The 25,903-nt window shown below is 40.4% G+C and overlaps 1 protein-coding gene across 1 annotated transcript in view; it reads right to left on the bottom strand.

Moving 5' to 3' along the window:
* The window catches only part of PDE7B (phosphodiesterase 7B), a 460,575-nt gene that overhangs the window by 274,309 nt on the left and 160,363 nt on the right, over nt 1-25,903 (bottom strand). Inside the window, exon 2 of the mRNA XM_089676206.1 lies at nt 11,084-11,144. Within this exon, the coding sequence (XP_089532332.1) occupies nt 11,084-11,144 (61 nt within the window). The remainder of the gene's footprint in view (nt 1-11,083; nt 11,145-25,903) is intronic.

Here is a 25,903-nt window from a genome sequence, read left to right as displayed (position 1 = left end):
TATTTTTGAATGCCAGTAATGTAAGTACCTAAATTTGCCAATGTATCAGCCTCATGCAGTCCCTGTAGAGCAGAGCTCATAGTCGGAAAACAGTAAGTAGCACAAGGAGCCAATCAGTTCTGACAAGGAAGCATGCTGATAGGGGGGAAAACAGAGTGACAGAGAGATGAATTCATCACTCTGCTGCTTCTCTATTTACTGTCAAATCAAAGGCTGGCTCGGAGGAAATAGGTTGAATAAGGCTGGCCCTAGTGGCATAAAATATGTGCTACAGGGAACAGTTATAGACTGAGAGTGATTATTGCAGCAAAAAGCTGTTTTTTTATTTTGTCTTTTATTTGGTTTGTCATTTAATGGGTATTCGTTTTTATTTTATTTGTTATTTTATTTTCTACTGGATTTCTGCTTTGAGGACATAGTATTGCTAAGCAGCGAACAGTATTGATGAGAATTAATCATAGACTGCGATACCAAACAAGGTACTGCTGAGCAGTTTTTTTGTATATACATTCAATGGCCACTTTATTCGGTACACCGGGTTGGACCCCCTTTTGCCTTCAGAACCGCCTTCATTCTTCATGGCATAGATTCTACAAGGTGATGGAAACATTCCTCAGAGATTTTGGTCTACATTGACATGAGTTATTGTTGCCTTTCTATCATCTCGAACCAGTCTGCCCATTCTCCTCTTACCTCTGACATCAACAAGACATTTTCATCTACACAACTGCTGCTCACTGGATATTTTCTGTTTTTTGGACCATTCTCTGTAAACCCTAGAGATGGGTGTGTGTGAAAATCCCAGTAGATCAGCATTTTGTTTTGAAATACTCAGACCAGCTCGCCTGGCACCAACAACCATGTCATGTTCAAAGTCACTTAAATCCCCCTTCTTCCCCATTCTGATGTTCAGTTTGAACTTTTTCACCATGTCTGCATGCCTAAATGCATTGAGCTGCTGCCATGTGATTGGTTGATTAGCAATTTGTGTTACCAAGCAATTGAACAGGTGTACCTAATAAAGTGGCCGGTGAGTGTATGTATAGAAAGTGATAAAACAGTGACAGGCACATGGTGCTGCCATCCTTTAATGTAACTGTATGTACAGGAAATGATCAGATATTGGAAACAAGAACATGTTGCAAAAGGGTAGTGGATATTGCCCACACTGAAGATGCCGGCCTCCTGGAATACAGGACGGCCAGTGAAACGAGCTGCGGGGGACACACCATTATTTGATAGATTGAGTTTAACTCCGCTTTAAGAAATGACCATTGATAGTATTAAGGGAAAATGGTCTACTGAACAGTGGATGTAATGTATAGGAAGTAATTAAACATAACACTAACAGGGACATGACCCTATTGAGCATTGAATGTTATATACAGAAAGCTGTAAGAAATAGCAACTACAGGGACATAGTGCTACTGAGTTGTGGATGATACATATGAAAAGTCATAAGAGATAGCACTGACATGACATGGTTCTACCGAGCTGTGGGTGGTATGTATAATAAATGATAGGATATCATTGATAGGGACATGGGGCTACTGAGCTGTGGCTGGTATGTATAATGAATGATAGGAGCTATCATTGATAGGGACATGGGGCAACTGAGCTGTGGGTGGTATGTATAATAAATGATAAGATATCATTGATAGGGACATGGGGATACTGAGCTATGGGTGGTATGTATAATAAATGAAAGGATATCATTGATAGGGACATGGGGCTACTGAGCTGTGGGTGGTATGTATAATAAATGATAGGAGCTATCAATGATAGAGACATGGGGCTACTGAGCTGTGGGTGGTATGTATAATCAATGATAGGAGCCATCATTGATAGGGACATTGGACAACTGAGCTATGAGTGGTATGTATAATAAATGATAGGATATCATTGATAGGGACATGGGGCTATTGAGCTGTGGGTGGTATGTATAATAAATGATAGGATATAATTGACAGGGACATGGGGCTACTGAGCTGTGGGTGGTATGTATAATAAATGATAGGATATCATTGATAGGGACATGGGGCTACTGAGCTGTGGGTGGTATGTATAATAAATGAAAGGATATCATTGATAGGGACATGGGGATACTGAGCTATGGGTGGTATGTATAATAAATGATAGGATATCATTGATAGGGACATGGGGCTACTGAGCTGTGGGTGGTATGTATAATAAATGAATGGAGCTATCATTGATAGGGACAAGGGGCTACTGAACTGTGGGTGGAATGTATAATAAATGATAGGCTATCATTGATAGGGACCTGGGGCTACTGAGATGTGGGTTGTATGTATAATAAATGATAGGAGCTATCATTGAATGGGACATGGGGCTACTGAGCTGTGGATGTTAAATATAGGAAGTCATAAGAGATATCACTAACAAGGACATGGTGCTAGTGAGCTGTGGATGTTAGGTTATAGAAAGCCATAAGTTATAGCACACACAGGGACATAGTGCTACTGAGTTGAGAATTAAAAGCAGAGTTTTTTTTAATTGATAATGTGGGGGAACGCAGCTCCGGAACCTCCAGCACTGAATGTATGTAATGGCAAGGGGTGCTGGGGTATGCTGGAAGGTTTAGTGATGCTAGCTGCTGGGGGATCTATTGTCACTGGGGGGTCTATTTTTGCATGGTGGTCTATTGTTGCTGGGGAGGTCTATTGTTGCTGGTGGGGGATATATTGTTGCTGGAAGAGATCAACTGTTGAGGAAGGGGTTTATTGGTGCTGGCTGCTGCAGAGTCTATTGATGCTAGCTGCTGAGAGATCTGTTGCTGCTGCTGGGGGTTTATTGTTGCTGGGGTGGTATTTTGATGCTTGGGGGTCTATTGCTGCTGGCTGCAGGGGATCTATTTTACCACTTTTCTTCTTATCAACATATTCCACACAAATTACTTAGCAGAACAAAATGATACTTGGAGGTGGGTGGGGGTAGAACCAAGGGACTGTGCTCAGGGGTGGGTAGAGGGGAGGATACAAGAAGTGATTTAGAAGAGGGGAGTTCCTGCACCTATTTTCTGAGAAAAAACGCCCTGATTAAAAGTATAGGAAGCCATAAGAGATGGCTTTCATAGGATATGGATCTACTGAACTGTGGATGTTATGTATAGGAAATTGTAGGAAATAGAATTGATAGGGACATGGTGTTACTGAGCTGTGGGTGTTAAGTATAGGAAGTCATAAGAGAAAGTACTAACAGGAACATGGTGTTACTGAACTGTGGATATCAAGTATAGGAAATCATAAGAGATAGTACTAAAAGGGACATGGTACTTCTCAGCTGTGGATGTTATGTATAGGAAGTCATTGGAGATATCGCTAACAGGGACATGGTAACTGCATTCTGGTGCTCTGCGTAACTACATTACATTATTATCATAATTCTGAAGTAATACTATAACTGTGCCCCACAGACCACAAGAAGTTTCCAGTCTCAGTACTTTTGGTAAATTGTTACTGTTAAGCCCTGTACACATATAATTTTTTATTTGCCTGCTAGTTTCCAATCGATAAAGAAAAGCTTACTAAAGTTACGAAATTTTCGTAGGACAGAATAAAAATTTGGAAACGATTTCACGTATTGTAATGTATTTGTATTGTATTTTTGCATGAAAACGGTACTGATTACACAAAAACTGTACAAACTGGTATTGTACGAGAAAAATGGCCAGATGAGGGAGCATGTATCACTCCCGCCTGCCCTGTGGATCCACACTGACCAGGAAGTGCTGGGAACCACCAACACAGCCAAGGACAGTACGTTGGAGACCTGATTGCAGTGGGACCAGACAGGAGTTGCACAGCAGTTGACACCAGTTTGACAAGTGCTCGTTTGACTACTACTATTGTGAGTTGCCAATTTTGTGGAAATAAATTATTTGCTTATATTGCTGCACTTAGATGGCACTGCTTCTCTGTTTTTTATAGAGGAGAACAACAGCACTGAAAAGCAACAAAGGATGAAAAAATAGTAAAATAATAACACATACAAAACCATGGCAGCTGTTTATGGCATGCAGTGATTTAGCCAGTTTAGCCAGGGTTCACATATATGTGGTGTGGTATATCGCATGCGATTCACACAGCACTGCGTTCCTGTGCAAATCACATGCAATTTCTGGGGGTGCGATTGGAGCCATACATTTCGTTTACAAATGGCGGTATATATACTGGGATTTTTCAAAATTTTGAAAATTTTGAAAATCGGCAGCGATCAGCGACTTATAGCAGGACTGTGGCGGACATTGTGACACGGGGGGGAACTGACATAGTGTCACTGACATCCCCAGTGACACCAATACAGTGATCAGTGCTAAAAAAAAGCATTGACACTGTACTAATGGCACTGGGCAGGAAAGGGTTAACATGAGGGGCGATCAAAGGGTTAACTGTGTACAGGAAGTGTCTTACTAGGGGGCGGTGTGTGTGTGTTTCACTGTAAACACACTGCTGTAGATGACTGTGCTGTGTCCGAGCTGACAGGGAGTATGACTGTTAGTAAACAAAATATACGTGATTTTATGCACCCCTGCCGCACTGTAGCAGTATTTCTGCTATAGGGCGGTGGGGAAGCGGTTAAGGACACTTAGCCATTCCATAATGTAGGGCAAGTGAAGTGCCTTTCCCTTTGCTTACTGAATGTAGAAAACCATTTAAAAATGGAAAACACAGGGTTCAGGAGTTAATATAGTATGCTGTATATGGTATAGCTAGGTCCCTGTGTGGTCTATCCTTATTGTCAGCCATGGAAGTTATTTTAGGGCAAATTTATTCTATAAATATAATAGTAGAGTCAGGTTCACACTCTTGTGGTGCAGCAATTTGCACTTAGTTTTGTGCTTTACTGCAACACATAAAAATGCATGTTGGTACACTACAGTGGCAGTCAAGTTAAGTGGCACCCCAACACTCCTTGCCAACACACCTGTGTTGAAGCACACTACAAAGCCTAGTAACGCACTATTGTGCATTGTGGCGCACTATATTGCAAAGAAAATTTTTTTTGTGTATTTTGGTGTTTTAGACATTGCATTTCACACGTTACTACACTACAACAGGGTGAATCTGATTCAGTTCTAACAGACAATTTAATATGCAGATCAAAGGTAGATCACTTTTCCTAGTTGAGCTACATATTTTACAAGCCCTTACTCAAGGTGACAGTAATCAAGTAGAGTAAAGAAGAAGAGGCAAAACAGTTAAAAAGGAGACATAAGGAGACATATGACATTATCTGGATCACTGTATACAAAACATATGCTTTTCTAGAGGACTATAAAGCAATTAATATACTGTATATTACTATATGTTCTTATGTTCTTTAAATTGGGTATATAAATTTGCTTTCATGATCTGTATGTTCTGACACTATAATATTGTTACTAAATTTCTTGTATGTTCTAGAGTCTGAGTGGCTCAAGTACTGTATTGTGTCTTTAATGTTAATAAAAATGAATATGAATCTAAAGAGAAGACATAAATGTACAGTTACATTGTAGAATACATTGCATCTGATGTCTATATTGGCTAATGCTGCTTTGTGTATGACTTTTTCATGGTATAAATATATAGTATATGCCTGGAGCATGGGTGTTAGAAAGACAGAGATTACAGTAATCACCTTTTCCCCTTACACAACCCTGCTAAGTCCGTCAATTAACCTACTGACCTACCAGTGAAAATGAAACTGTGTCATCTCATAAGAGACAAGTGAAGTGAGTTCATTCGTGTACCATGAAGAAATATGCTATGTCCAAATATGTAAAAAAAAAGCATTGTAGGATACCTATGCGTAAAGCCACAGATGGAAAAGGAGTTTGTCTTTCCCTGAGTTACTAGTGAAAAATGTGCGTATTAGTTATTACTCCCAAGGGCAACTTTTTTTTCTACAGCAACGAACTGGAGGCTATTTAACTTCAATTAAAGTGAAGTCACTACTCAGCAAATATATGTAAGTCAGGAATCAGAAATTGACAACTTGCATTTGAGGAGTCCCCCACAGCTATATTAGTTCATGGCAGATTCGGTTTAGGCAGAAAACTAATAGGCCTTGTACACATGTCTTTTGGCGTATAAATGAGCTAAAGGGGTTGGGGTGTGGTACTGGGGCAAATTGGGACATGTGTTCTATACCAAAAATTTTATATATTGAAACTTCTTAGTGTTTCGATGTGGGCGCTGCATTAACCTCCTTGGTAATCCCGAGTGTGGCTCGGGGTTAATTTTCAGTACCAAAAGCGGTAACCCTGAGCCACACACGGGATTAGACTGTAGTGTGTGTGTGGTGTAACTTACCTTGTATCTGCGATCCCCCGATGTCCTCCCACTGTGTCCTCCGGCCGATGTCCTCCCACTGTGTCTTCCGGGTCGATGTCGGCATCCGTCTTATGGGTTCCCTTCCTTTGAGCACCACAACGCAGGGGAGCGGAACCGGCAGGAGATTCAAAAAAGTAAAAACATGACATACACATATTTTTCTTCCCCCTACTCTGGTGCCCTAAGCCAGCTGCCTAAACAGCCTTATGCTGGCAACCAGAATACGGTTGCTTAGGCAGCTGCCTTAGGGCACTAGGGTAGCTGTGGGGTAGAAAAATCCCAATTCCCAGCCAATTGCCCATTATTGTCCTCCTGGAGCAGCTGAAAGCTAGCATCTCCTCCTCGCCCTCCCACCAGCGTACAGATGCTGCAGGAGGAAAATCTAGGGGATCGATTCTAGTAAACACACCCCCCCCGCGCTGCCTCTCCTGATCTGTTCCTCTTTTTTTCTGCTGCCTGTCTCTTTCCCCAAGTGCTTTCCTTTCAACAGGGCTCCTAAAGAAATTTTGAAAAATATTAAAAAATAAAAATTTAAAAATAAAACTACTAACACCTTTCACTGCCCTACTGACACCAACCTCCTCCCTACTCACACTGTCCACTGCTCTGCTGACTGACATCAACCTCTGTCCTACTGACACCGTCCACTGCCCTACTGACACCATCCACTGCTCTACTGACTGACAACAACCTCTTCCCTACTGACACCATCCACTGCTCTACTGACTGACAACAACCTCTTCCCTACTGACACTGTCCACTGCCCTACTGACACTGTCCATTTTTAAGGTATGGCTAAGTTTGTATTTTTACAGTGACATTTGTTTTATTATATTTTTCTACATTTTTCTTGATATTTAGTTAAGACTTACTAGTTAATTTTTCTTTTTAAAATGGCGCTGAACCCCGGAGATCTTTGATCTCTCTCATGTTGTTCAAGTAGATCGCCACCTCTCAAGGGTTGCCTACCCCTTCTCTAGAGTTTAGTAAAGGAGGGGAACTTTGCTGACTCACATCATCCAATCATATCCAATCAAACATGCTATTTTTTTTTTCTTCCTTGCATGTGTTTGGATATTGTTTGTAAAGTGAAGCTTCATTTCATTTACTAAGCTCTGGAGAAACTGCACTTGCAAAGTGCACAGTCTGTTTGCCTTTGGTAAATCCACCTCCTGGACTATTGTTATTCCTTACAAGGTATAATATATTTATTTGTTTTAAACCCCCTTTTTTTTTCAATTTTTCAGTTATTTTCTGGTTTCTAGGCCTAGGGAAACGATATCACACATGCCAGGAATTGACAGGAGGAGAAGAGGGGATTCTCTCTTGCTTTCACTCTGGCATGAGTAGCGATATGTAACGTATACTGCAACTGATGTCTTTGCGCGTAGGAGCACCCAAAGCATACTTTTACATTCATAAGTGTGTGTAGGTGGGGTGTGGTGGGGGCTCAACATTTTTTACTGGAGGGGGGAATTTTAAGTGCTTGGGTGTAACTTTACTTTTTTACACTTTTTAAGATTTTCTTATACTGACCTTTTTTTCATCACATAGAGGACAAAAAGTCCCCTATGTGATTTTTTTTGGTGACAGGTTCTCTTTAATGAGACATCAGGGGTCTAAAAGATTCCTGATGTCTCATCTACCCTTAAATTAAATGAATGCAGTGCACATTGCATCGCATTAATTTCTTCCCCAGCCAAGTGCTTGGGTGTAACTACTTTTTTACACTTTTTAAGGTTTTTTTTTACTGTCTTTTTTTTCATCACATGGAGGACTATGTGATTTTGTTTGGTGACAGGTTCTCTTTAATGAGATATCAGAGATCTAAAAGACTCCTGATGTCTCATCTGCCCTTAAATTAAATGAATGCAGTGCACATTTCACCGCATTAATTTCTTCCCCAGCCAAGTGACATGGGGACCCAGAAGTGATGTTTTACATGTTGCTCTGGGTCAGTAACAGGAAGGGGAGGCTAGTGAAAGGATATTTACATACAGTCCTGGAAACAGCCCAGCCATTACCAGGATGTATGGATGTGGCTGCAGAGCAACCAAAACGCTTTCACCTCACAGCAGATGGATTGTCAGATTTACACACGCTCCTGGTGGCTGCAGTGTGTGTAAAACCCCATAGTTTCTACATCGGTGGCAGTTAAAGGATTAAAGATAACTGGAAACAATGAAACTGATAAGACTACAGTAGAGGCAGCGAGCATGGGAAATTATCAGCTGACAAGTTTTTTGCAACTATGGGACAGATATAACAAAACACTTTCAATTTTATATTTAACAGACCATAAGAGGTCAATTGAGACTAAGGCAAGCCATAGATGATTTGTTTTTTTTTCCTGCAACCAGTGTCCCCCACAGTCAGTGTTGATGGGGGAATCCCTCCCGCAGTGCTATTGTGTTTTCCTGGCAGGAAGCCGCAGTGCTATTGTCTTCTGCTGGCAGGGAGCCATTCCCTTGAATTGGCTGAGATTTGATCCATCTGTGGCCGACTTTAAATTTAACATACCTTTTAAAATGGACCTTGACTCTCAATCAACATTGACTATTCTGAATCCTTATGCAGCTAGCATTAGTAAATAGCTAGGAAAGTATATCATATTTACTTGTTTTAAACTGTTGTTTACATTTCTTTAGTTACTTACTAGTTTCCATGGCTAGATGTCATACATCCCAGGAGTCTTCAGAAGGGGAGGAGGGGTTTTCTGCTTGTATGCCTGAGCTAAGGGCAGAGGAATTCCTGGACAAAAATTGCTACATGAACCCTCTGCCCTTACTCAAGATGGCCATGGCTAGAAATGCTAGGGGGTGTTTTTCTCAGTGATTTCTCAGCAAAATAAAGCACAGAGACATGAATGGATGGGTGAGTTCACTTTGAATATTAAAAATGAATTAAATAGCGCATTTGGTTTGTGGTGCTCAGATACATTGTAGTTCCGCTTTAACTTACTTGAGCTTGACATCACTGTTCACATGACCCTCTAAACACTTAATTCACTTCCTGTCTAAGGCTAGGTTCACACTAATGAGGTGCGGTACATCGCATGTGATTTGCACAGGAACGGTACCACATTCCTGTGCAAATCACATGCAAATTGTGTGTGGTGCGATTGGAGCCATACATTTTGTATAGCTCTAATCGCACCGCACCAAAAAGGTGCAGGGCCTTCTTTTGGGTCCGCACTAGAATTGTATCGCACGGGTATTCACACCTATGCGATCCAATTCTGCACATCGCCCCGCGTTTTGCGGATCGATTTCGGGGTGTTGTTAGCGTAACACCCACACCCACATCGGTTTGCATGAATGGGGTGCGGTTCTGATGCAGTGCAGAATTTGCACAGAAGACACTGCGAATTCTGCATCAGTGTAAACCCAGGCTCAATGGTGTCAAGAGGAGAAAAGGGATAAGCATTCTTTGTCTTAACTAGAGTATGTACTATCTAACACGACTTTGATATTACAAATAAAGAGAACGTTTCGGGAATTCGGAAGGATGCCTCCTGCTTTTTATTTGCCCTAGAAATGAATACTGTCTAGGTTTATGTGGCAGCAGGAGGGGTTCCAGCATCAGTACTGCCCAAATCTGGCACAAGGAAGTCTTAAAATCCCAGGAGGATTATTGAGCAGCTTTACAGTCCGCACAAATGTGTAAAACAAAAAAGAAAGAAAATGATATAAAAGTTTCTTTAACTGACAGGACCCTATTCACTGGCATTAATATCTCACTCATTTTCAAATAAAAATACACATTTAAACTGTATACTCAGTCTGTCATAACCACTTTCAATATATTTTTGCAGCTCATGGCACAGTGTCAGCAGATCTCTTGCTTGCCAAGCTGCTGACAGTCTTCAGTAAACTCCCCAAACTTCAAGCACTCACTCTACATAACTCACACTGACATAACACTACTACAACATGCACATGCGCAAACTTTCTTTTGAAAAAGAAGTGTGGAAAACAGGAACCAACAAGAAAAGACCTTATACAATTTCTATAACACCAGATGTAACCACTAAAAAAAAACTTCTATTAGTTTAATTAAAAGTGAAAAGTAAAGTAGTTGAAAATCAGTTGTGTAAATATTCACTTCAATTATCCAATCATGTGAAAAACAAATTCCTGTTTACTGATTCTTCTGCATGTGATTGGGTATTTTATGTGAACAGGAGTTTACTTTTCACATAATTGGATACTTGAATAATGAAAATTCCTTAAGAAAATGGGCCCAATTATGTCCACAACTTTATGCATTTATGTTAATAACATATAATTATTTACATCTTTGGCAGAAGGCAGTGCATACAATCAATTAATAAGTGCTTCATCTCTCTGTAATATTTGCTTTATTGCTTGATGCCAATGATATCTTTACTTCAAATGTCCATGTAGAGTCTAATGAAGAGAGTACGCCAAGAAACTATTTTCACATGGCTTGTGGCAATAGGGATTTAAACCACAAACATCTTCAAACCCAAGCTTCTAAAAACACGAAAAAGCAAACTTTTGACATAACTTTAATAGCTTAGTTTAATTTTTTCTATTTTATATGTTTATTTTTTAGAAAGAGCATTCCAGTCCATAAAACCTTTTACTTTATGTACCTAGTCAACATCAGTAGCACTATTTTTGAATGAAAGCTGTAACTGTTTGGGCTGTAGTCATTTTACATTGGCTCAAAGTACATTGCTGAAGCTCTGTGACAGGATAAAGGATCACATGATGATCTCTTACCTAGCATGCGCACACATCTGGCATTCTGGTCTGGATTATCAAATGAGATTTCTCCACACCTCTGAAAGGACAAACATAATTAAGCTTGGTATGTTGATCAGAAAATGTTAAATACGAACAATAAGAATAATGATAAAAAACACCGAAACCATAAGGTAAAATTACCCTACGGCAAACAGTCACATTTCTGATTATTGTACTCAAATCATCCAAGAAATTATTTCTGATTTCTTACTGTCTTTTACTGCCTGAACTCTGTTGCTCTTTGCTCTGCTTTGGTAATAATATAAGTTTGAAGTGCCAAAGGTAGTAACCCAGAAATGATGTGAGCAAGTAAACAGCACTTTCCGTACCATCACTGCACTCCTCATTATATTACACAAAATTTAACATCAAAAAATATTAGTGCAGATATTCAGGGGGCAGTGCTAAAAAAAAAGTAATGGCTAATTTCAATTTGCAGAACTTACTTTAAAGTAGAACTAAAGCTACTATAACTACTATAAGAACTATAAAACTACTATTTTTTTTCCATTTTGGATAGAATAAGCGAGGATTATAACCACTATCATTTTTTTTTTGCCCATTAGGGACATAGCTAAAACAAAAACAAGAAGTGAGAGATAATCCCCACAATTAAGGGAATCCCTTGGGGACCCCCAGATCACCAGAACAGGTTTCCCCTTTGGAAAATTTCCCCTCTGTTACTTTTCTGGGGACAACTCAAAATTTGGGGTTCTTTACTTTCTTTTTCGATGATAATGGTAAACAGGACAAATAGAGAGGGTGAATCTCTCTACCCAGGACACAGACAGCAAAAAAAACCTGATAGGTGTTCTAATCCCTCTTCACTCTGTCCAAATCCAAAACAACAAAACAAATTGCCTTTAGTTATACTTTAATAAACCAGATGACAATCAAAAAGATTATGATTGGTTATGATACAGATCTTTGCACTTAGCATTCTATTTCTTGCACTATTTTAATAAATACGTCCAAGGTTCTATCCAGGTATGCTGCCTTGCAAAAACTGTCATAGAAATCTAAAAATGTAGATGATAGGAAAATGGCTTAAAGAATGTTTATCAATTCCTCAAACTCTGAATAGTCAAAAGGTATGCCCAAAGGGTTCCTGGGTAAAGGAGCTGTTTTTGTGTTTCAGTATAGATAAAGGTAAAAACATGTATCATAGGGATGAAAATATGCATGAAATATACATACAGGGCTAGTGGTAAAATTAGGTGAATCAATCATGGAAAAAATTAGGGATTCTTGTAGATTACAGACCTAAAAACAGCAGACAATGCCACTCTGCAGTGTGTAAAGCTCGCAGAAACCATTTTGGGTTAAACTCCATATGGACTCAAGTGAAGACAATTTTGCCCTTACTCAAAGCTTTAGTGCAAACTAAATTGAATATGCAGTTCAGTTTTGTTTACTGGTTAACAAAAAATGTAGTGGAATTGGAAAACTAAAAGAAGGACTACATTAAAGGAGAGGTAGGGTCAAAGTTCTTTTAGCCCTACTTCTCCTGGGGGCACAGGAGTGCACTTCATTCTGTACTCCTGTGACCCGTTTTCAGCTGACAGTGCGCTAAAGTCTACTGTCAGCTGATGCCACTCAGCAGGTCAAGGCTCTGGATCTATCCCGACTTTAATGTTGGGATCCACCCAGATACCTGGATCTGCAGCTGGCTCAGCCTCTCAGAGAGTCCCTGGGAAACTGAGCCAATCACTCCTGCCCCCTGCACAGCCTGGTGCTCTAGTGAGCGTTGGAGGGGCAGAGCAGAGTGATGCTGAACCGGTGGAAATTCGACCCATCTATGGCTGGCTTTAGGCTCTGCTGTATGCATTTGTGAATACAAGCAACATGCCAACACAAGTAAAGAGATTACATCACTCTTCTTCTACTTCCCTATTGTTCAATCACAAGGCGAGGGCGGGCTAGTGTCTATACAGTACTGCTTAACTGCAGTAGAGAAAAGTCTGTGCTGTCTAGCAAGGCTAAGGACATACATGGTCAGCGTACTAAGGACATTGTGTTCTGACAGTAGCATCTGCCCCCGTCAGTATACACTGATCAATGGCTGCAGCTAATTGACTGATTGATCAAAGTTTAGCATGTCCCTACGAAAGGAGTCCATCAAACAAGCCCATACAGTTATCAAAATGTAGTCCCTGTAGTCATGTGGTCCCTGCCGAACCGTCCAGATTATGAGCAGTGTATGGCCAGCTTAAATCTCAGAACTGGCTGTACAAAATTACAATCCATGGGTAGATAAAGCAGCTCTCTGTTTGCATATGCATCATATATATTATAAACATTATATCCATTTCAATTGTATAACTGTTACACTAGCATTTGTCTTTTAAATTATTCTGATATGTCTCCCAATGCATGTAATCTAACATTAATGGCAAAGCGATGCCCGTAGCAAAAAAAAAAAATAGCGGAGGGCAGACATGACATGTGAATAGGGTAATAAAGACAGGAGAGGGTTAAGGATAGGCTGGCGAGGCTTTAAAATTTGCCTGATTGGTGATTCTGTGGTGTGGGGTGGGGTCTTGAGCACCTTTGGGAGTGGCGTAGGGTCAAACATATTCAGTACAGGGGGTGAAAGACAGAACAAGAAACTTCCTTCCCACTCTCCCTTGTGTTTGTTCAAGGTCTTCTGGTTCCTGGTCTGTTATGACACTTGGGCAGTTTGTTGGTCTTTGAAGCTAAAGTGAATGGTTGGGACCCTTCGGTGGTATGCTGTCCTCGGGTGTATTCCAGTTACCAAGGTGGCTGTTGTGCACTGCGGATTGTGTGTTTTGTCTCAGCCGATGGGTTGCGGCTGGAGGCTTATCATTACTATTATGGTTAAGGTTCTGCAGGGAATAAACAGTATTGTTTTTGTGCCTTCTAAGACCAACAACTTTTATTGTTATGTTTCTGTTTTAAGGAATGTTTTGTGTTATTTAGGTTATATTTTTAATAAAAGGCTGTAATGGCCATTTTACTCCAATTGTTGGTTTTGGTCTCCTTCATTTGTATAAGTAGAGTTGGGGGGGGGGGAGCTGTGTAGGAGTATGCATCAGTAGCTATTGTTTTAGTTTAGTAGTACATCTATTCTACACTAGTAAAGTGTCAGTACCTGTGATGTTTCTTCATGACTAAGGAGGACACGGCTGTTGCTCTCTCACTAAACTTTTTTTCTTTTTAATTATTGTGTAAAGTAAATGTATGTCTTACAGAAATTTCTGCTGATCTTTAAAAATTGGAGAAAAATTAGTGGAACTGCTTCCCCAGCAACAGGTACAATTACAGATGTTATTTTTCTAGTGTAGGTAGTTTTCTATCCTGGGGCATGAAAGTTTGTTTTTGTTTTCTGGGACCCTGATTAGGGGTCTGCCACTGGGGTCCTGAAAAGTGTGATTGCCAATAGAACACAAGCAAACCAATGTCATATCTTAAATTTTGGGACCCTTCCACCACATATTGAGTTTGGCACCCCATTAACCACTAGCCTACAGGGCACTTATACCCCCTTCCTGCCCAGGCCAATTTCCAGCTTTCAGCGCTGTTGCACTTTGAATGACAATTGCGCAGTCATGCAACACTGTACCCATATGAAATTTTTATCATTTTTTGTGACAGATAGAGCTTTTTTTGGTGGTATTTAATCACCTCTGGGTTTTTTATTTTTTCTTAAACAAACCAAAAACCACTGAAAATTTTGGAAAAAAAAGTTTTTTCTTAGTTTCTGTTATAAAATTTTGTAAATAAGTGATCTCCTTCACTGATGTGAGCTAATGAGGCTGCAGTGATGGGCACTGATAGGCTGCACTGATGGACACTGATAGGTGGCACTGATGGGGAGGCACTGTTAGGTGGCACTGATGGGCATTGACAGGCATCACTGATGGGCACTGAAAGGCAGCACTCATATATAGCACTGTTAGGTGGCACTGACTGGCACTGTTAGGTGGCACTGACTGGCACTGTTAGGCAGCACTGACTGGCACTGATATGTTGCGCTGATAGGTGGCACTGACTGGCACTGATGGGTGACACTGAAAGGCAGCTCAGGTGGGCACTGATATGTGGCATTGATGTGGCACTGATGTGGCACTGATAGGTGGCATGGATGAGCACTGAGAGTTGGCACTGATGGACACTGACAGGTGGCGCTGCTGGGGCTACACAGATCATCAGGGCACACTGATTACCAGTACTCTGATGATCAGTGTACATGTCCCCCCCGAGGAATGCCGATTACCGACTCTCCTCTCCTCACGTGCTGTCAGCGTGACAGCTCGTGAGGAGAGGAATGCCAATAACTGGCATTTCCCTGTTTACATGTGATCAGCTGTGATTGGACACAGCTGATCACATGACCGAGCCAACATCTTTGGCTCTTTCCATGGATCGGTGATCCGCTGTGTCCGAGGGACACAGCGCACCGTTGATCGCCTTGCTGCGCGCTCCGGGAGCCGCGCATGCGCGGTTAGAATGGGAGGACGTCATATGACGTCTTCCCAGAACGGGAGTACCGCCTTGCGTCCATCATATTACTATATGGCGGGCGGGAGGTTAAGTGCTGACCTACAGGGTAAACACCACTTTGTTAGAATACATGAAAGAAAGGGCCAAACTACTGCTATTTGCTTATTTTAATTATATGTTATTTTTCTCTGAGTGACATCATGCTGGCAGACCCAGACTTCTCCACTAACGCATTTCACCATAATGTAGGGCTTAGTCTGGGTTAGAGGATAAATGCTACTGTCTTAATGGTCATAATGTGCAGAATTACAATATAAGAGGCTGCAATGACATAGATTACTTGATGGCTCTGGAATCCACACTAATACTGAATATGACACCTGTTATTTTATAACACCTATTATATCAGCTGACAAAACACATCAATAGGTTTATATGTTAATGATACACTATCTTATATGATAATCACCATAAATATACCCCCTTAATACTGTATATAATCTAGCAATACTGTGTTCATTTTTTGCAGAGAATGTCAACCCAAAGAACACATTTGATACCTAAAACCCTCTCAGCCTTCAGCAATATCCTTGTTTAAGTAATCTCTTGGAAGTTCTCCAGATTTTTGGAACGACTGATATTTATGCTGAACAAAAGCCTGTTTATGTAACACTTTTCAAATGAATAATGCTTCTGAATCCATAACTATTAATTATATGCTATTTCATACTAGAGCAATTGTAAAAAGAGATTAAATCTGTGCTTCTCTGAATAAACCACAGATAAAATTGAGATTACTTCAAGATCTCTGCAACAGAATAAAAACCACTAAGGGCGAACATTTCACGGCCGCAAAATACCATATTTCATGTCATCCATGACAAAACTTTCTTCTTTTATTTTATATATTTAACTATGTTTAACTATGTTACCATATAAAATGCCTAAAAGTTGTAATAGCAGATCTGGTAGCACACTACACAACCTGAGTGTCTACTATCCACATAAACATAAGTTTAAAGCTGAGCTCCACCCAAAAGAGGAACTTCCACTTTAGGGTTTAGTCCCCCGCTCCCCGTTAAGGATTGGCACTTTTGGGGAGTGTGTATGTGGTGGAGGCGAATTTGATAGGTACCCGCTCCCACTGCTGGTGAGATGGTGATCGGAAGCGAAAATTGTCCTCCCGTGCATGAGCAGTGGGCACCCGGCTGTGGCAAGCTATCACAGCCTGGTGCCCACATTGAAGATGTGCCAGGCAGAGAAAGATGGACGGTGAAACCAGCCATGGTGAGGACACCGCTGGACTGAGGCACAGGGAACTGTCTGTATTCTAAAAGTCAACAGCTACAGTTTTTGTAGCTGCTGCCTTTTATTTTTTTCATTCACCTGGAACTCCGGTTTAAAGTGTTACTAAACCCAGGACCCTGCATTCACTATATCTGGTCTCCCACAGTACACGGGGCATGGAAATGCAATTATTTTGGTAAATATAAACTGCTAAATACTTTTTCCCATCAGCAGCTAGAACAGTCTTGTGACTTCTATCAGTGTTCAGCAGAGCACTGGTTAAGGCGTGTACGAGTTTTCTGCTCTAGGAGGATGCAAACCCCCTGGCCTCTGTCTGGACAGTGCTGATTGGCCCTGATCACATGCACTCTACCAAGAGAAAAAAAAAAACCTCTCTAGCAAAACACACCAAACTGAGCATGTGCATAGTGTCTCCACAGGATATGTCTTATCAGGAGATAAGAGGGGGGCACTGGAAGAAGGGGAGGATCAGAGAAGTCAGGATCAAACAGCATTTTTGCACAGTGCAGAGGATTAACCCCTTAGGTTCTACAGTGAGTATAACAAGCATGCTTTACTGCATATACAGGCTACTTTTACGGTTGTGGGTTTAGTAACACTTTGAAATTAGCTAAAGAAAATGGTCATAATTATTTGGAAACGTTATATCTATTCAACAGTGCAAGCCACTTATTGTCAGCTGGTTAGTCTGAATAAACATATGTTTAACTGGTTAGTCTGAATCAGTGCTCCAAACTGGCCAAATGTGGCACTGTTTCTCCCATTGATAGAAAGCACTATTCCTCCCACTGACACTAATAATGAGGCACCATTCCTTCCACTGACACCAACAGTAGGGAACTATTCCTCCCACTGACACCAATGTTGGGGCACTGTTCCTTCCACTGACATTATTGATGGAGCACTATTCTTCCCACTGACATCAATGATGGAGTATTATTCATCCTCCTACTAACCACAAGCATTATGTCAATTTTTTACTCCCACTGACCATCAAGCCTGAGGGACTGGCCACTTCGGCCACCATAAAGACTGAAGAACAGTAAACTGGCCCTTTGTTCAGAAAATATGGAGACCCCTGGTCTGAATGAACATGTTTAGATTTAAATTTGCCTAATCTGTAGTGAATTCTGACTCATCATCTTTTTTCTTGATCTGTTGTGGAATGTAAAACCTAGCATGTGCAGAGGTGACCATAAATGCTGGGGAAAAAAGCATGTTCACTACCACCACCAAGGGGGAAACACACAAATTAAATGGTCCCTTAGTGAAAAGAAAAGCCCCAAAATGCATAGTGGTCCCTCTCTTCAATACACTCCCCCAGAGATACAACAATGTTAGAACATACAATTGGACTGCTGTCCAATATACAGTATATGTATATATATATATATATATATATATATATATACATATACATATATCCGTATTAAGACAAATAAATAAAAGAAATAACAACGGTCCATCATGTCTGAAGAGCACCAAGCAGCACAGGATATCTTTGTAAAGCTGTAAAGCTGATTGTTGATGCTGCATTGCTTTCCACTGGGTGCAGCTTCTGCAGCATGGCTGTATTCCCCATTTCTAACAAGTGAATGAAGGTGTTGCACTGCTCAAAACAAACAATATTGTGAAAATGAACAGTGAATAAATCAAAGGACAATCTCCAAAGTGACTATAGTCCACACAAATGATGATGGAAAAAACTCTTCAAACATTCCAGAAAGAGAAGAGGATCTTCCTACTGATGACTGCACCCAGAATCCCAGTGCTGCAAATCCTCAATACACGTGAATCACCACAGTGAACATAGAGGTCCAGGTCCAGGTTTTTTTTTTCAAAAGTTTCAGGTGTTTTTGTTTTATTTAGCAAAAAATAAAAAACTCAGTGGTGATTAATACCACCAAAAGAAAGCTCAATTTGTGTGAAAAAAATTATAAAAATGTCATATGGGTACAGTATTGCATGACCGCGCAATTGTCATTCAAAGTACGACAGCGCTGAAAGCTGAAAATTGGCCTGGGCAGGAAGGGGGTATGAGTGCCCAGTATTGAAGTGGTTAAAGTGCAAAAAACCTGCATACACATTTGGCATAAAATATTTAGAAAACATCATAGTATGAAATGTAGCAAGTGCTATAAAGATATATGTACATAAGCAGCTGAAAACACTAAAGGTACACCATAAGCCTTCATTACAATCTCAAAATAACAAAATAAAAAGTGCAGCGCTAAGAAAACCAGTATTAGAATTCAAATCAGGCAATAAAATGGTAAGTAATAAATGCGTATTGTCTTAAAATGCCTAGGAAACGCATGTGCATATGATCCCTTACATAAAACGCAACTTCTGATGCGTTTTGAAACATAAATTGTCATAAACATCTCTGTAAAATCTTCCCAATAATATTCAGGATAATCTCCAGGTGATGAAGTACAATCCCAGTGAATGAATCCTCAGGAGGGTGTGCTAATGAATGTAAGAAATGCGCACTCACTAGAAGCGCTTAGGTAAGGCACGTTGTATCATATACTGTCCATATCAGTCAGGGATCCCTTCTTAGGGTGGTCCAGAATGCAGCCTGGGAGTAGATGGCCTTCCTTGAGTTATAGGATACAGCCAGGGTAAATGAATCAACCTCGTCCAGGCTCTGGGATACTCACCGGGGATTGCTGGGAAGTTAAAATGCTAGGTGCAGAGCAAAGAAAAGGGGTACTGACGCATTTCATACTACAAGTACATTGTCAAAAGGGGTATGCCTGGCTTTTTAAGACAACAGGCATTTAATTGCCTGATTTGAATGCTTATACTGGTTTTCTTAGGGCTGCACTTTTTATTTTGAGATTTAGAAAACATCATTTGACTCAAAAAAACTTGACACTACACTATGGATAAATATAGATAGATACATTTGTATAGGCTTTTGAATTAACCGTGTATTATGTGTTACCAATAGATCCTCTAAAAGGAGGTTATCTACAAGTGAGAAAACCAAAGAAGACTAAAGGCCACAGAATTGGACTGGTTGAGGCAGGATCGGCTCATAGTCAGCAAAACATTCTTCTATTTATACCTATACACCATCTTCAATGTCAAGTTTGTCTGTGAGTGACTACGTGACACATCAGGCATGTTCAGAGGAAACTCTAGGTGCTGATATAGGCAGACATGGGAGTGTGACCAATTCTGAATATAACAAACCCACTTCATGTTCAGATATGCCTTCAACAGCTTTTATCTTATGTGCAGACATGCCTTGTTTAAGTACTGCATCTGCAAAATCTGTAATGCCCTGTTCTGTTAGGCCTTCCACACCACATTGATAAACCCGCAAGTGCTGGTGGTTGCACTCCAGAGGGGGGACCTGGTGCTGGATTAGGATGCAGGTGAACTAACAGGTTAATAGTCCAGAACCTTAATGTAACACCCTGCTGTAATGTCAGCTGCAGGATGTTAAAACCAACACAAGATGGCAGATTTCGGCAATTCAGTGGCACTCACACTCTGTAGAGCAGCGGAATGCTGAATTGCTGGGGAGCAGTGTAGCAGAGGACTACTTTTCCCAGAAAAGCTGGAGAGAGTGTGTGTGTGTGTGTGTGTGTGTGTGGGGGGGGGGGGAGATATATACAGACGCCTGGGAGACTGGACAAGAAGCAAGAGGGTAAAGAGAGAGCTAGGGAGAACAGAAGCAGAGAGATAGAGTTGTGCTGTTTGCCAAGGAACCAGACCAGGCCAGAGAGCTAGAGAGAGGAGAGGCAAGGAGTCACTGACCACTAGCCTTGCCGCCCTGTTCAGCGATACAGTCTGCCAGCAGGTGACCCGGAGTGCGGTGACCAGATGGAATGCTGTAAGTGAGGCCAGAAAATCTGTGGGGGCCCCCATCCGCTGAGAGAGAGAGAAACCAGAACCAGCTGGAAGCCAACGATCGGTGAGAGAGTCATATACATCAGATAAACAAGAGAAAACTGACATTCGCCTCATATCTGCTACTTTTACTGCACAAAGTACATTCAGTTAACAGGTGTTGTGGCCTAGTTCCCACAGCTGCTGCATTTGAACACATTTGCAGCATAGTCCAATCATCAGAGCTGACTGCAGTACACACTTTCTGCAGGCCAGATCACACCAATGCTTCATTAACCATTGGCCTGCCCTCCTAAAGGAACTTCTATCACCATTGCCATTGGTTGCTGCAGCCCATAGTGGAGTTGCCCTTTGCCAACAAGCCCTAGTCTAAGTTTGACACCTTATTAGCCTAGAGCTTCCCTTTTCTCAGTGCATTAAAGGGGACAGTACCCAAGTAAAGTGCCCATTAAAGGGAAAGTACTTGTCCTTCTTTCTTCCTTTCCTTGCATTCATCCTTTGAGGGACTGTCACCTTCATCACTCCCTACTTGTACACCAACTGGGCCCCAATGAGCGCAAAAAAAAAATCTTCTCTGCATTTAAAGGGACATTGACTAACCTGGTCAAAGAGCTCTTTCTATCTCAGATTTAAGCCTTGCCATCAGATTCTGAGGGCTCAAATTGAGCTAGTTATACTGTTGCTAGTTTTCATTGTCCACTAGGGTTGACAACACCTCAGGTGTTGGGTTAACTTCTGAAAAGCAGGCTTGCTAACACTGATTGAGATTCTGCTGTGTGTGTTGTTTCTTTGCTTAGATTTACTAAGAGTAATAATTGCCATTCCACATACCAATAGCATTTTGCACTGTCTTACCAAGCTTTTATTGAAGTTTAATATAAACCTCATATCAGTTTACTTTAATTTGTGTGTTTACTTTCTGGTGGTAATTTACTCTGGTCAAAAGAATCCTATGGTGTCAGCAGGGGTTGGGCTTTCAGAAAGGGGTCCAGAATGATAGGGAGCCTGAAAATAACTCAGCGACTTTTAAGGGGGTAGTGGTACATTAGCATCCCATCTATGCAAGTATTTGATTTGCAGATGATTAGCTCCTCAATTATTGAACTGTGTTAAGAAATGTAATACTGTTTGCATCAATGAACCAGAGATAGGCTTCAATGTTGCTTAGGAGAGGTTAGAACAAATTTACAGCAGCCCTGAAGTAATAGAACTTGCCCTATTTAAAAGATTACAGGATTTTCCTAGATAGTCCAACAGAGAGAACCAGAAGTTCCAGGAACTGAGTCATCTGCCCGAGCTTGAAGTCACCAAGGAAGCCATGTACCAGGTCTCAAAGACTCATATAAAACTTCATCCTACTTTATGGATCTACAGTATGTATATACTGTATGTTAACCACTAATCACAAGCTAAAACACTCTTTAGAGTTTCAACATGCCTCCATATGACAAATGTCTATAGAAAGGTACATGAATCTGGGGCATGCATTTCATGTGGAGGAGAACTGGGGCTAGTGTGACCATATGGATATGCTGTCCTGTGCTTCCCCCTGCTGCTACAGCTGTCACACAGACAACACAGTGGTGAGGGAGTTTTAAAATTGGTTGCATTATCACTCAATTCTGCAAGTAGTTCTAATTTACGATCGCTGTTCTCTTGCTGGTCTAAAATCGCTTTTGACCTAGAGGGACACTTTTTGGACACCATGGACTTTTCTCAGTTTCCACGCAGAAAGAACAGTAAAAATGCAGGCAGGGCACAGGACAAAGAACTAGGGACAAAATGTATGTGAAATGGTTTGATACAGTAATGTTATACTATGAGATTTTAGTGTATTGAGTGAATGTCACTTTTAAAATTTTTGAATTTCCTGCTGGTTCCATCCTTACGTCCTGTATGTCCCGACGCTTGCAGGGAACGGAACCTGGAAGGCGGATGCCGGGATCGGCCGGAGGAGAAGGCCGGGGACGCTGTAGGGGGGACATAGCGGGAGCGAAGGACAAGGTAAGCGCTGGAGGGAATCCCTGAGCAACGCTGCAGGGTAATCTCAAGTGTAGCTCGGAGTTACTGCTTTTGGTACTGAAAGTTAACCCCGCGCTACACTCGGGAATACCGCCAGGGAGGTTAAACTGCCTGTTGATTCTGTAAAGTCAGCAAGTGGCCATACTGTCCACATAGACTGGATCTATGTCATTGCATATATCAGCATTTGAAACAGAACAATATGTATCTTGAAATAAACATTTTCTGCTAAAATTACCTACAGTATATTTAACTACCAAACAGATATACCATATAAACATTACAATATGTTATAAATTTTAAATAACAATCTAAACAGGCTCATTCACATCTGTGTGTTTGCAATTATTGATATTCAATGCACTGGCCAAAATATTTTATGTGCATTTTTGAACATTCAATGCACAGAAATGGAGGTTTTGGTGGAAATAGCAGCACACATCAACACATGACAATGCATACACCCAAAGCAATTAAAAAATGCAGGAAAACACAGACATAGAAGTGTGAAGCCAGCCTAAATCAATATGTAGTACTATGGTAGTAGAAAACTGCACAAGAAAAAATTGAAAGCATATGGGAAATAATAAGACATCAATCACTTGGGTCTATTGAGACGTGTGTTGCAGTAAAAAGGATTGGTAGACTTTACTGCCAAACATTTTCATAAAGGTTAGAAAAAAAAATTTTGTAACATTCCGTTTTTGTTATAAATTCCTTTTATGTTCCATAACCACTTGAATTCCGGACACTTTCACCCCCTTCCTGCCCAGGCCAATTTTCAGCTTTCAGTGCTATCACACTTTGAATGACAATTGCGCGGTCATGCAACACTGTACCCATATGATTTTTTTAGCATTTTTTTGAGACAGATAAAACTTTATTTTGGTGGTATTTATTCACCACTGGGATTTTTATTTACACAGAGGTCCCGTACAGCAATTGCGCGGTGCACGCTCTCCTAGGGAGTGTGCACAGGCAGGGAATGCGGGAGGATGTTATAAACGACCATCCACTCCTGCACTGCTCCCGTCAGGCCCATGTATATAAACAGCCGGACGGGAGCAGTGCAGTGGTTAAAGTATAAACTGATATATAAACATTGTATAAAGATACAGTGATGGAAATAAGTATTGGATCCCCTGATGATTTTGAATGTTTGCCCACTCACAAAGAAATTATCAGTCTAAAAATGCATGCCTTACAAATTATGCACTGATTTGCATAAGTATTTGATCCCCTATCATTCAGCAGGATTTCTGGCTACCAGGTGTCTTTCATACAGGTACCAAGCTGAGATTAGAAGCAGTCTCTTAAAGGGAGTGCTGCTAATCTAATTTTGTTACCTGTATAAAAGACACCTGTCCACAGGAGCAATCAAACAATCAGATTCCAAACTCTCCACCATGGCAAAGACCAAAGAGATGTCCAAGGATGTCAGGGACAAGATTGTAGACCAACACAAGGCTGGACTGGTCTACCAAACTATCACCAAGCAGCTTGGTGAGAAGGTGACAACAGTTGGTGCAATCATTCGCAAATGGAAGAAACACAAAACAACTGTCAGTCTCCCTAGGTCTGGAGCACCATGCAAGATCTCACCTCGTGGAGTGTCAATGATCATGAGAACAGAGAGGTATCATCCCAGAACTACACGTGAGGATCTTGTCAATGATCTCCAGGCAGCTGGAAGCACAGTCACCAAGAAAACAATTGTTAACCACTTCCTGTCCGGACACTTTTACCCCTTACTGTCCAGGGCAATTTTTAGCTTTCAGCGCTATCACACTTTGAATGACAATTGCGCGGTCATGCAATACTGTACCCATATGAATTTTTTACCATTCTGTTGAGACAGATAAAGCTTTATTTTGGTGGTATTTATTCACCGCTGGAATTTTTATTTTTTTTACTATGTAAATGAAAAAGTCTAAAAATTTTGAAAAAAAGTGTTTTTTTTTATAACATTTTGCAAATAAATAATATTTCATCATAAATCTTGGCCAAAATTCATTCCGTTATTTTTTTAGTAAAAAAAAAAAATCCAAATTAGTTTATAACCAAAAATTATAATTTTTAAACATTTTTTTTACATTTTATTTTATTTTTTTATTAAACATGTTTTGCAAAATGTTTCCATTAATGTATTAAAATGTTATGTTATTTGACTTATAAAACTGGTTTAATCAAATCACCTTTGTGCAGGTTCCATAAGAAGTTGTCTTCACTGCAAGCTCCACTGCAAAATCCCCGCATGCTGGTCAGGCTTGTTGCACTCCAGCAAATTAATCACAAAAGGAAAGGAACTACTGCACCCTGGGCTGCACCAACTTTGATAGTCTATTAAACAGCAACAGTGGTCATGATGATTTTGGTGTAATGTGCTAACTGTTGTGCAGTGATAACTTGGAATGACTTTAGTAGACTGTGGAGTTTAAGCAGAGAAAGCTCTGTTCCCATGTTCCATGACACATGTTTTGTGTCTAGATCACTTTCCAACAGATGCCGTCTACTGTGTGCTTTCTTAATCTAGTTACCAGTCTTGGCACCAAAGCCCATCACCTTCTCTTCAGCTATCAGTCACCAATTATCCACTTCCTGTCCGGACACTTTTACCCCCTTCCTGTCCAGGGCAATTTTCAGCTTTCAGCGCTATCACACTTTGAATGACAATTGCGCGGTCATGCAATACTGTACCCATATGAATTTTTTACCATTTTTTTGAGACAGATAAAGCTTTATTTTGGTGGTATTTATTCACCGCTGGGATTTTTATTTTTTTTACTATGTAAATAAAAAAGTCCAAAAATTTTGAAAAAAAGTGTTTTTTTAAATAAAATTTTGCAAATAAATAATATTTCATCCTAAATCTTGGCCAAAATTTATTCCGTTATTTTTTTAGTAAAAAAAAAAAATCCAAATTAGTTTATAACCAAAAATTATAATTTTTAAACATTTTTATTTTATTTTTTTTATATTATTATTTTTTATTTTTATTTATTTTTTTACATACTGTCACCCTAGCAGTACAGTGTCACCATGGTGACACTGTACTACTTGTGGGGGGTGATGAAGATTTTTTTTTTTTACACTGATTGCTTTTACACCCATATAGGATGTAAAAGCAATCATTTCTCT

This window comes from Staurois parvus, unplaced genomic scaffold (genome assembly GCF_062004578.1).
Source record: "Staurois parvus isolate SC_StPar_1 unplaced genomic scaffold, SC_StPar_1.0 ptg000165l, whole genome shotgun sequence".
NCBI lineage: Eukaryota > Metazoa > Chordata > Amphibia > Anura > Ranidae > Staurois > Staurois parvus.
Note: the sequence above shows the minus strand (reverse complement) of the source record. Positions and strands in the feature narration are given on the sequence as shown.